At 40.8% G+C, this 13114-nt stretch overlaps 1 protein-coding gene across 2 annotated transcripts in view; it reads right to left on the reverse strand.

Moving 5' to 3' along the window:
• Nucleotides 1-13114, reverse strand: part of LOC109103454 (Down syndrome cell adhesion molecule homolog) — a 127953-nt gene that overhangs the window by 34710 nt on the left and 80129 nt on the right. Inside the window, exons 7-10 of one of the 2 annotated variants that reach the window (XM_042770907.1) lie at nt 7681-7977; nt 4873-5145; nt 1834-2112; nt 1493-1613 (exon numbers count right to left, since the gene is read on the reverse strand). In XM_042770907.1, coding sequence (XP_042626841.1) covers nt 1493-1613; nt 1834-2112; nt 4873-5145; nt 7681-7977 — 970 coding nt within the window. Of the gene's footprint in view, nt 1-1492; nt 1614-1833; nt 2113-4872; nt 5146-7680; nt 7978-13114 lie in introns of those variants that run through there. The other variant, XM_042770906.1, reaches the window with a different exon arrangement.

Below are 13114 nucleotides of genomic sequence, written 5' to 3' on the forward strand. Positions count from 1 at the left end.
AGAATATTATAATGGAAATTTAATGTTTCATTTAATAAAATTTATTTTAATGAATATTTCATATTTTAAAATCCCACTCATAAACCTAAATCTATTAAAAATCATAAAAATCTCTGTGATATGCTTTACTGTAATCTTCAACATCTGATAATCCAATAGCATTATACCCCCTTTTTTCACAATCGATATAAATTCTTGTTATGCTGTGTTTGCATCTGATGATTTCTTTATTGGATTTAAAGATCTCTAAGGGGAATTGTTTTGTATCTGGTGTGTCTTGTCTAGATTAGGATTAGATGACACTGTGGGATTCACTTATATGAAATAAACCATAATACTACATTAGCAACTTAATCTGTCAAAGCTACAGCCTATCTGGTCAACACAATAAAATAATCTTGACTGCCAAGATTTGTGGGGGGAAACAGACTTTCAGGATATCCTCCTTATTTTGCAACATGGAAATAAGATATTTATTTATAAAAGTTAATGTGCGGGACTTCTGATTTATTAGCCACTATAGGTAAATAACTAGAAGAGTTACAAAGTTCAGCAAATGATAAGACAATTTGTACTACAAAATAATATTTTTAGAATTACAATAATACATTAAAATAATATAACAAGAAATATCAGTTTGCGATATCACATAGTATATTTTGTATAGCTCAAAATAACTGAAAACGGATGACACCAGAAGCCTTGTACATTTAGAAATGGGAGGACCTCTTATGTTAAAAATAAGGTGGATACTGTATTGAACATTTCTAGATGTAGAAATACTATACATGTTATGAAATGTGGGGGATGTAATATAAAGAATACTATAATTGAAACTCCATTCATTCAGAAAGCAATTGAAAATTATTTTCTGTATGTAGTAATTTGATTTCAGAGAATATGCCATCGTCAATCTAGAAAAAGCACTTTGAAAAAGCTTTGATCTACAATGTGTAGTGAGGGCTTCAAATGCTTCGTCCCCTTCAGGAAGAACCAAGGTCGAGGGAGTCACCTGCTCCTGTGCTAATCCAGTAATCCAGCTTCTTTGACCATGGCTTCAATGCTAACACACACCTGTACCCAACCCACCTGTCCAGATGACCCCTAAACCTGACTAAAATGATATGCACAATAAATGTGTCTGAGTTGAGTCCCATTCATAATATGGTTTTATCTTCAGTTAATTGAAACTTTAGAACAGCTGTACTGGATATCACTCAAATAGCAGCTGTTCTAAATTCATATACAGTGTATGTATTTGTAAGATAAATCTGCATATCAAAATGCAAAATGGCTTTTTTATGCAAATTCGTTTTTGTAAATCCTTTTGTAAGATTCACCGTTTTTTTTTTTTTTTTTTTTTTTTTTTACAGAAATTCTTAATTGCACAAATTTTTCATTTTGATTATACTGTAGTCTTTCACATTTTTGTCCAGACACTGGTAATATAAACAAGTAATAATAAAATTACATATTTGTAAACAATAGCAAACCTTTTGAGTGGTTCCATACTATAGTGGGGATTGGGTTTCCCTTTGCCGAACAATTCAGGATCACTGATTTCCCATATATGCCATCCTGGTCTCTTGGCTGTACCTCAAAATGTGGTGGAACTGAACATAAAAAGAATATGAATTTTCAAAACATATACAAATATAAAAGCATTGAAAATGTATTTATGTATTTAAATTTAGGCTTAGAGACAGTTTAAAGAATGAAAACTGAAAAAAAAAAAATTTGCAGAATGTACTAGAAAATAGTTCTAGAGTCAAAACTTTATTGGTAAAATTGTAAATAATAACTATATAAGAATAGCATAAATTGATCTCAAACCTTTAACGATGAGCTGTATACTATGCTCAACAGCAGCAGCCTCGTTACGGGCTATACAGGTGTAACTGCCGTTATGAATTTCTGACAGGTTTGAAATGCGTAATGAGCTGGTAAAGTCTATGTTGTCGATGGTGACACCCAGGCTGGCATTGATTGGTCGTCCGTCTTTGTGCCAGGTTATAGACATCGGCAGGTCGCCGGATATGACCACACAGGGTATGAAGACACGCTGACCAATGGAAGCGCTCTGAGAGTCGGAGTGTTGGATCAGAGGGGGCACTGAGAGAGAGACGGAGTAGTAACAGAGATGCTCTTAGACATGCACCACCAGAAAAAAAGAAAACAAAAATCATAAACAAAGCAAACAATGCAATTATGATATAATATTTTAGCATATTATTGCACAGCAAAAGTTTGATTTAGTGTATGGCTTCAACAGTACAGTTATGACCCCAGTCTTCCCTATATCATATACAAAGCAAGCTTGATATAACCATTGATTGAATGTATTTACATACAGTATAATGTAATTTTATGAAGAAATACTACACATAAAATAAGCAGTTAGTGTATTTTAAGTTGATGTGTCAAACGGCTTAGAACACACTCAACACTGGCTGGTGGACAGAACATATGTGATCACACATGTAAAATTATCTGTGATTTGCAATAATAAGGCTCCAGTCGGCCTTCATAACAAGTCATTACAGCTCAGAATCTGGAGATTTCACAGAGGAGGAGGCATAATGTGAACTAATGAGGGAGAAACAGAGCAGAGAAAGACAAAATAAAGAAGACTATAAAAGGGCTCTTTCGTCTCCCGGTAAATTCGACATAATGCATTCCCTGAGGACTTCGCAAGCATTTTGCTAGTCAGCATGTCGCATTTGAGAATCAATGAGTTAAAATAACATTGAAATAAAGCAGCACTTCAGTGCTTATTTAATCCACAGCAAAATGGGGATAATGGACTCCAGGGAATCCCTTCGCATGCTTCAGAATTTTAACCATGAATGGAGAAAATTAGCTAACTCAATCACATCAGGGATTTATTTATTTATTTATTTATTTATTTATTTTGTCTTTATGACTTTGAACTCACAAAAACAGATGCTTGCTTGGTTTTTACACAACAATGGCATCAAATTTTTGCAGTATAACTAGTGTCTATTTCAACTATTTTCCCACCAGCATTTTTGAAAAAAGTTGCTAGCCACCGCCAGCAATTTTGATGATTTTCACTAAAATTTGATGGCCTACAGTATATTTTGCTGAATGAATATTTTAATATGCAATACACCAAAATAAAGATCAAGGCCCCTACTAAAAAAAAAAACAAAAAAAACAGTTTTATTCTAGCTTAAAGCATTATTATTATTATTATTATTATTATTATTATTATTATTATTATTATTATTATTTTGATCAACACTTGAATACAGGTAGGTTTCATAAAAAAAATTATAATTTTGAGCAAAAAGGTGAGAAAATCACATTTTTATCAAAAACTACATTTGGATAATATTCAGTACAATTATCAAAGCATAAATCCATTAAATCACTTCACTAGTTTTTCTGTCCTGTTCACATGTGTTTTTGTTCGGGAGGTTTTGCACTCATTCAGAAGATGTGTAATAGTGCCCCCAAGTGTATAACAGTGAAAACACGGAAAGCCTAAAAACTTGTCAATGGCGGGGAAGCGCTGTCTTCTTAATGACGAGATAACTCGTCAATGTTGGGGAAAGAGTTAACTTTAACGATATAAATGTCTGGATTATTCTAATTAGTGCTCTAACTGTGCTTTAAGGTGAAGCTTGTCATGTTTAATTACCGTAACTATGGGATCCTGTTATAATTTTAAATGATCATTAAACTATTAAAAACAAATAGTGATTAAAATGGTGAAAACCTCAAATAAATTTTTTTTTAGCATCTCTTTATAAGATTTAAGGTCATATATATTCTAATTTATCTTTCAATTTGAGAAGATGCAGTTTTTCTCTTCCAGCTAATCATCCTGGAGCACTATACAAATTTTTGCCCAATTAAATGCTCTCTAGGATGAATTTGACAATACATAAACACATTACGCATCGAATGCCTAATTATGTAAATCTGAATTGTATGAAAGCTCTGATTCCATTGTAATTTTTAAAAGAAAATGTTAATTTAATTTTTTTCCCCCTTCATTCATAGTTAATTTGTTTTGATTCATAGTTCTGTCATAACAACTCTCAGAGAGTTTAGCATCATAATATATATATTATATTATGTCAGCTATATATGTATATATACAATGTTAATGTGACGGAATACTTCCGGAAACTTTCTACTGCCAATACATCTACTGACATGCTGCTGTGAGCATGCAAGAAATACTGCTGCTGCTGCACATATAACATGCGTGAAATTACCCCATAGTAGATCTATACAGGTGGAGCTGGGGAAGGTGGAAGGTCTCTGAAATGTGTTGCAACTGCTACAGCAAGCACTTGCCAAGTAAATGTTGAGCAGCATGCTCATTGGCTGCCAATGTGAAAAGAAACCAATCAGCTGCTACATGTGAATAATGATGTGATTATGTTAGATTGAGTTACTGTAAAACTGGCCTGTGCCATCTAGAGTTTTATGACAGAACTTTGTATTAATTTTATGTAATCATTACAGCATTTTTTTTATTTTATTTTTTAAATTTTCTTAAGAAAATGGTATACATTTCCATGCAAAATTAGTTTCCATGATGCTACCGAGTAGTATGTGATGCTACTGTATGTAGATGATAAGGTGTTCTGAAAGGTTATTAATGCATTAATATATGGTTGCAATTGTGATGTTTTGGTAGTTTGATGGTTGCCTACTGAGGTTGAGGTGGATTCATTTTAATAGCTTTTCATGTAGCACAGATATTGTGGGACAAGTATGTAAATTGTGAATCATAAGTATGAGCAATAGTACTAGTTATAGTAACATCATTGACTATGACCTGATATTAAAATCTAGCATTTCTGTAATGTCTGACTGCCATCTAGACAACTGTACCTTTCACTGTCACATGGACGCTCCTGTGAATTTGTTTCTCTGGATCCACCAACACGTAGCATGTGTACTCTCCCTCGTCTGAGTTTTGCACATTGGACAGCTTCAGTGTGCCGTTGTTCTCAAAGGCACGTTGGCGATGGTTAAACGGGAGCAGATTGGAATCCTTATACCACTTAATAGAGTAGTACGGGTAACCAATGATGCGACAGTGAATGAACGTGTCCCTCCCAGCGATGGCAGTGACATTTTTCATTGGTCGAATACTGGCAGGACCTATTGTGAGAAAGAACTCTTAGTATACAGAGCCTCTGAAAATCAGCTGAAAGGCTTATGTAGTACGTGCCAAATTTAGTTTTCAACTATTAGATATATTCTGAACAAATTCACAGTAAGTAACTAACTAAATAAGTGATAATATCTCACCATAAAAAAATCTTTCTTCCTCACCATATTTCATGAGAACTGTGACTTGCTTAGTAATTTGGAATGCTTTCATTTACTCACCCTCATGCCGTCCCAAATGTATATGACATTCAAATGAACACATACCAAGAATTTTAGGAAAAAACAATCCATTTCAAAAACCTTACAATCCATACAACCCAGTTGATAAATCAATGTCTTTTGAAGCAAACAATAGATGTGTGTTAGAAAAATACTTATATTTTAAACCCAGTTTATAAAAGCAAGTTGTGAATCTTGTGTGAGAAGTGATGGTCCTCTGTGTTTCTGCATCACTTCTTGCTCAAGTTTAACAATGTGCTTACATCATGCTTCAAAATGTGCTGACGTATATGACAATTGGCAGGAAGCACTGGTTTATAGTTTAAAAAGTTTCAAATTTTCCTTACACACAGCTCTTAAGAAGAAACGGATTCATCATGGGGGCGCATGGATTACCATCATGTGGATGGTTTTTAAAGTGTCAACTTTATACATTATTATACATTTAACATTATACAAACTCAGTGATGGAATATTCAATTGTTTGTTTGTTTATTTAATCTCTGTTTGTGTTCATCTGAAGAAAGCCATATTCATCAGGGATGACATGAGGGTGAGTAAATGATGAGAGAATTTTGATTTTGGGGTGGACCTTTAAGGGTAGACAGACTAGTCAGAGAACTTGTGTAAATGAGCACAACGTAACAACAGCCAATGAGAGGGAAGGCAGTATAACTTGACTGTAGACAGTACAGAATCGAGTATGAACACTTACTTCCAACAAACAACTACACTGCGTTCCAAATTATTATGCAAGTGACATATCAACAGGATTTCGGTACAATAAAGAGTCAGATTTTTGTTTGTGTTTAGATTTCACCATCTTTTTAGATACTTGTATCAATCTCAGACAGGTTTGTTCAATAGTTTGTCAGGGCTTCTTAGGTAAATGAAAACTCTACTTAAAGAGGTTGTTCCACATTACTAAGCAAGACACAGTTCTCATGAAAATATGTGAGGAAGAAAGATCTTTCAGAGGATAAAGTATGAAACAATGTAATGTCTTGCAAAAGGCATCAAAACAAACAATATTTCGCAAAAAGGTAATAGAAATTATTGAACTGTCAAAAGATTTGTGAGTGACAGAAGATCTTGGTCAAATAAAGATTTATTAAGGAAAGTTTCTGTCAAACAAATGAACTGTATTGTAATAGCAGGTGTAAAAAAGCCACTGCTGAGCAGCAGACAGGTGTTTGAAGCTACTGGAGTCTCAAGACTCATTGTTTCATACTTTTCATCTTCAGAAAAATCTTTCTTCCTCACCATATTTCATGAGAACTGTGACTTGCTTAGTAATGTGGAACAACCTCTTTAAGTAGGATTTTCATTTACCTAAGAAGACCTGGCAAACTATTGACCAAACCTGTCTGACATTTATACCACTTATCTATTCCACCAATCAGAAAGCCGTAGTGAGCAAAAACTGCACCAATATATCTTCCAACCAACACCCAATAACATCCACCAATCAGAAAGCCGTAGTGGGCAAAAACTGTACCAATAGAGCTTGCAGGGAACACCCACGTCCATGAAGTACTGCAAATGACGTAATCGATTTGGTCTCACCATGTTGTCATAATATGTAAATATTTGTATGTATATGCTTATTTTACAATCCACTTAAAATATGTAGTTTTTTTTTTCTAGATAAAATCTAATTTTAAAATTAAAGAGTTTTATTTTTCAAATACTTTTTTGCTTCAACACTTTAACAAAGACTTTTTAAAAGTCGCTAAAGGAAAAGGAATGGAAAAATACCTTCAAGACCAATGTCACTGAAAATGGTCAGCCACTAATGCAATCTCTAATGCTATCTCAATCGAAACATCTGGGCAAGTGTGTTTTGGAGTTGTTTGAAACTAAACTCTGTAGGACATTGGTCCTCCAGGAGCAGGATTGGACACTCCTGCTCTATACTAAGCATTCCTACTTGACTGCAGTCTAACTCTACCAGGAGGCAAATCACAAGAGCTCTACTGCCTTCACTCCCATTGGTTCTCATTTGCATGAAGTTAAACTCTGCTCTTTGTTGTGTCATCAATGGTCACTGCTCATGCTTCTTTCAAGTGCCAAATTTCATTGAAAATAAATCACTTAAAGTTGCTTTGTTGCTGCAAGTTGCTGTCAATGAGAACATACTGTACATTTTAGGAGGCTGCACTGCACTAACAACCTAAAACAATACAATTCTCCTTCTAGTAAAATTTCCAAATAGAAACAAGACAATCTCCGAACAAACATGAAATTGTTTTGTGTGCTTGTCGTGTGGTGTGGGTGTTTTTGAGGAGCTGATCTGACAAGCACCTCTTACGTTTATTCGAGCCTGGTAGGAGACCGATCCAGCCGAGTTGTTGCAGGTGCAGCGATAGACACCCCCATCGGTGACCTGTGTGTGAGACACATTCAGGTAGCTGAGCACGTGACCTTCTGTGGTGATGATGCGATCCATGCGGTGGTTGCTGTCTTTGATGACGGGGTCATCGTCCAAGGTCCAGGTGACAGTGGGGAGGGGAGTTCCTTTTACGTGACAGACCAATGAGATGGGCTCATTCGGGCTTACCACCTTCTCACTGAAGGCAGAGAGAATCTTTGGCGTCCCATCTAGAGAAGTGGAAGACAGATTTGACTTGTCTTATTTTTGTAAATGTTTACATACAGCACTATGGATTGAGAATAAATTATAGTAGAAATTTGAGTTCTATTGGATTTAGTGATATCCATACATGAAAGTTAAGCCAGTTATTTCTATCTTTTGCTGTAGCGTTTCAGTTCGAAATGTCAGTTTACATTTCAAAACTTCTCACAGGATTTCCAAATAAAAATTCTGGTCATTAATTGTAATGATCCAGTGAGATTTCTTCAAATGTCTTGTTGTCAGACTACAGTAAATTTTTGTACAGTCAATGAGAACTCTTTAAAGATACATGTAGCTTCTAGGTGAATGAAGCCTTATACAAAACAGAGGAAAAAGATTAAGAGATGTCTCTGTAACGTATTGTAACTCTCATTCCCCAAAGGAGGGAACGGAGACATCAAGTCAGTGACCGACGAATTGGGAATCTCGCCAGAGGGACCAATTTACTTTGAGTGTTAACTTAACAAGCTAATGCACATTGGCATGCGATGATTGCACCCAGCTGCTGCTGACTGCAGCATGAGCATAAATAGGCAGCAGATGCACCGCATGCATTCCCCTTCTGCTGGCCTCCATAACAAAACAAAGAGCTGTTCTGATGACCTGAAGCTTTGTGTCTGGTCCACGCACAATCTTAAAGCATGGATGGGACAAAGCAATGCTAGGGCTGGGTCTGCCTTCTCCACATGCAGCGCTTGCAGGTTCACCACCTGACCCCTGAAGGGAGTAGTAGGAACCTTGGGCACATAGCCGGGCTGGGGCCTCAGGGTTCCCTGGGAGTCAGCTGGCCCAAACTCTAGGCATGATTCGTTGACCGAAAATGCGTGCAGGTCCCCTACCCTCTTGATGGAGGCCAATGCAACCAGGAGCAGAGTCTTTATTGAAAGAAACTTTAGCTCGACTGACTGCAAAGGCTCAAATGGGACCCGCTGTAGTGCTTCGAGCACCAGAGACAGGTCCCAAGAAGGTATAGAGGGAGGTCGAGGAGGGTTCAACCTTCTCACCCACCTAAGGAATCTGATGACCAGGTTTGTGCTTCCCCACCATTCTCCCCTCCACAGGGTTGTGGTTAGCGGAAATAGCAGTGATGGAGACTTTAAGGGTGGAGGGAGATAGCCTTCACTCCAACCCTTGCTGCAAGAAGGAGAGCATGACTCTGATCAGACATCTTCGGGGGTTCTCTCGACGAGAGGAACACCACTCAATGAACAGGTTCCACTTCAAGGTGTAAGTGTGTCTCGTAGATGGTACTCATGCCGGAGTGATGATAACCACTACCTCTTGGGGTTGGTCACCTAGAACCTCCACGTAGTGTCCAGGGACCAGACATTAAGTTTCCTGAGGTCTGGACCCGGGGGCCACAGGGTGCCCTGTCTCTGAGTCAGTAGATCCTACCTCAGATGAATCTGCCAGGGAGGGGCTGTCATGAGCAGGGCGCCACAAACAGGACTTGCTCCTCATCCTCCCTGACTTTGCACAGTGTCTGTGCGAGAAGGCTCACTGGGGGAAACACATATTTGCATAGGCCTCGAGGCCAGCTGTGTGCTAGTCCGTCTGTGCAGAGTGTTCCCTTGGTCAGTAAGAAGAACAGCTGGCAGTGAGAGGTTTCTGGAGAGGCAAACAGGTCTACCTGAGCAACTCCGAAACATCTCCAAATCAACTGGACCATCTGGAGATAAAGTCTCCATTCTCCAGGAAGCGCCATTCGTGACAGCTTGTCGGCCGCACAGTCGAGCAGACCCAGAATGTAAATGGCACTGAACGACCTCAGATGCTTCTGACTCCAAAGGAGGAGGTGGCGGGTGAGATGCAACATATGACAGCACAGACCAACTTGTCGGTTAATGTACGCAATGGTCGCAGTGTTTTCCGTACGAACCATACGTGCTTGACTTGTAAGCATCCTATGAGACAGTTCAAGCCAAGGCATACTGCAAACAACTCTAGGCAATTGATATGCCACTGCAGTTGGGGGCCCGTCCACACCACCAAGACTGCTTGCCCCTTGTACGTGGCACCCCAGCCGGTGGTGGAGGCATCTGTGTGTACCACAGCATGCCTCGAGACCTGTTCTAGGGACACTCCTGCCCAAAGAAATGTGATGTCTGACCACGGGGTGAAGGTTTGGTGGCAGGCTGGTGTGACTTGGACCTGTTGAGTGCCGTGCTGCCATGCCCACCTCGGGACTCGGCCATGGAACCAGTGCTGGAGCAGTCTCATATGAAGCAGCCCCAGCTGCATGACTGCTGAAGCAGCTGCCATATGCCCCAGAAGCCTCTGAAATTGTTTCAGTGGGACCGCCGTCCTGCCTTTGAATGAATTTAAGCAGCTCAACACAGACTGAGCACGTTCCTCTTTGAGGCACACTGTCTGTTTGACCGAATCCAGCTCCATATCGAGAAAAGAGATCCTTTGCATCGGGGAGAGTTTGCTCTTTTCCCAGTTGACATGAAGGCCAAATAGGCTGAGGTGCCTGAGCACCAAGTCCCTATGCTCACAGAACTGATCCAGAAACTGTGCTAGTATGAGCCAATCGTCGACATAACTGAGGATGCAAACACCCTGCTCTCTCAGGTGAACAAGAGCCTCCTCCGTAACTTTTGTGAAAATACAGGGGGACAGGGACATCCCGAAGGGCAGGACCTAGTACTGATATGCCCCTCCTTCGAATGCAAACCGCAGAAAAGGTCTGTGGCGCAGAAGGAAAGAGACATGTAAGTATGCGTCCTTCAGGTCGATCGCTGTAAACCAATCTCGGGGATGGATGCACCCAAAGATGCGTTTCTGCGTTAGCATCTTGAACGGTAGCCTGTGAAGGGCCCGGATCAAGACACGCAGATCCAAAAGCGTTCATAACCCACCGCCTTTCTTGGGTACCATCCTGCACCAGCAGGACTGCGATCTCTGCATGCAAGACATGAGCACCTGCACCAGCAGGACTGCGATCTCTGCATGCAAGACATGAGCATCGGCTGCCTTCACAGACGTGAAATGGATACCCCTGAACTTGGGGGGAATGCTGAGCAGTGCTAGCCAGGCTTCCAGATACTGTACAAGCAGAACCAGCAGAACCACTGACATACACACAGTGGGGCAGTGAGGTGGAATGCAGGTACCCTGCTCGGGCATCTTGTGGGCCGAACGAAGCAGGGTCTGAGTGTGCATTGCAACACTTACATGGTTCCAAGTTTGGGCAAAGGGTGCGTAAGTAGGGCCTTCGCAAGATCTCTCGAACCGCCCACTGCAGAGGATGAGCGTGATCCAGCTCTGGATCATCCACAACTCTCTGTGCTCTCTTGAGACCCAGAGAAAGGGGAAATTGATCTTTTGCCGAGATTTTAGTATTTTCCGCCCGGCCCTCCTCTGGGGGAGGGAGTAGTGCGTTCACACCTCCCGAAGAGCTGCTCCATACATCTATGGATCGCCTGTCACAGGGCCTCTTGCTCTTCCGCTTGCCGCCAGGTTTGGCGGGGGCCTGGACAGGTGGGGTGGCTGCCCTGCAACCGGCTCCATGGTGCCGCTTAGCTGGAGGCTGCTGTGGCTGCAGCATGGGAGCAGGGGTAGATGCAGCGGGACACCCTCGGGGGCAAGCAGACTGAGGTGCTGTGGCCAGTGAATGGGTGGGGGCAGTAGCTACCTGCCAGGGCAGGATATGTCGGATCACCTCAGTCTGCTTCTGTGCAACCGAGAACTGCTGGCCAAAGCTCTCGACTGCATCGCCAAAGAGGCTGGTCTGGGACACAAGGGCATTGAATAAGTAAACTTTGTTGTCGCCCCTCATGTCGACCAGACACAGCCAGAGATGGTGCTCCTGGACCACACTCGTGGACTTCGCATGGCCCAGAGACCTCATAGTGACCTTCGCCACTTGTAGCGCGAAGTCAGTTGCGGTTTGGAGCTCTTTCAGAACTTCTGGATCGTGACCACCCTCGTACAGGTCCTTCAGTGCTTGAGCCTGGTGGACCTGCAGTAACACCATGGCATGTAGGGTGGAGGCAGTCTCTCTAAGGCCGCATAAGCACTGCCAGTCAGGCCAGACGAGTATCTACAGACCCGTGAGGGAAGGAACGGTTTGCCCCACCAGGTGGTGGCCGTACTAGGAGACAACTGCATCGCTACCGACTGCTCCACCGGGGGATCTCCATATATCCCCTGGCTGCTCTGACTTTGAGGGTGGTGAGGAAGGAGGAACTACCAGGCTGGTTCCTGGCAGTAAACGGTGCCATCCATGACCTGGTGAGCTCCTCATGCACCTCTGTGAAGAATGGCACTGGAGTGGGGTGCTGAGAACCAGCACGGGCCACCCCAAGAAACCAATCATTCAACCTTGAGGGCTTTTGACGCAGTCAAGGTCTTCACTCAAGCCCTACCCTCTCTGTGGCAGCACAGCCGAATCTTACTCTCCAAAGAGCTTCCTAGAGTTTTTAGTTTACACCCCAAGTAGAAAAAAAAAAAAAAACACCACCACCACCAACAACAACAAAAAGTGACCGACTGAAAGGAAACTACTTACACATTCACAGTAAATAATGGACATTGAAAAAAACACCACCAACAATATATACAGCAATAGGAGATTGTTGCCCCAGCAACTAAGCATACAGCAATAGGAGATAGTTGCCCCAGCAACTAAGCTGAAGCAACAAATCTTTTCAGCTGCAGGGCTGAGTAGATTCAGTAGTGTCCAGCAGAGGGTTACATTGAAACACATTACACATATGCTTCACAATTTTCACAGCTGAATAAAATGTTTGTGTAACATTCTGCCTACTAAGATGCCTTTATCTGATTTACTTTTGAAATCAACCTAAATGTACCCATCATTATCTATGATATCCTACAATCATGTGTGTGTGGTTCAGCGGCTGGTTGGATAAAAATAGTAGTTGAAGTAGTGGTTTAAAGAAGTAAATTCATTTATAAATGTAAACTTTGCATTTGCATAACTGAGATTTGGGGGAGCGGCTTTTTGGCCCCATTCGCATCAAGTGTAAAGCTTTTATTTTTATTTATTTTTTTATTTATTTATTTTGCATTTAAAGGAATAGTTCACCAAAAAGTAAAAATGTTGTCATCATTTCCTCTATCATTTTGTTCTTGATA

Source organism: Cyprinus carpio, chromosome A15 (genome assembly GCF_018340385.1).
Source record: "Cyprinus carpio isolate SPL01 chromosome A15, ASM1834038v1, whole genome shotgun sequence".
Classification (NCBI taxonomy): domain Eukaryota; kingdom Metazoa; phylum Chordata; class Actinopteri; order Cypriniformes; family Cyprinidae; genus Cyprinus; species Cyprinus carpio.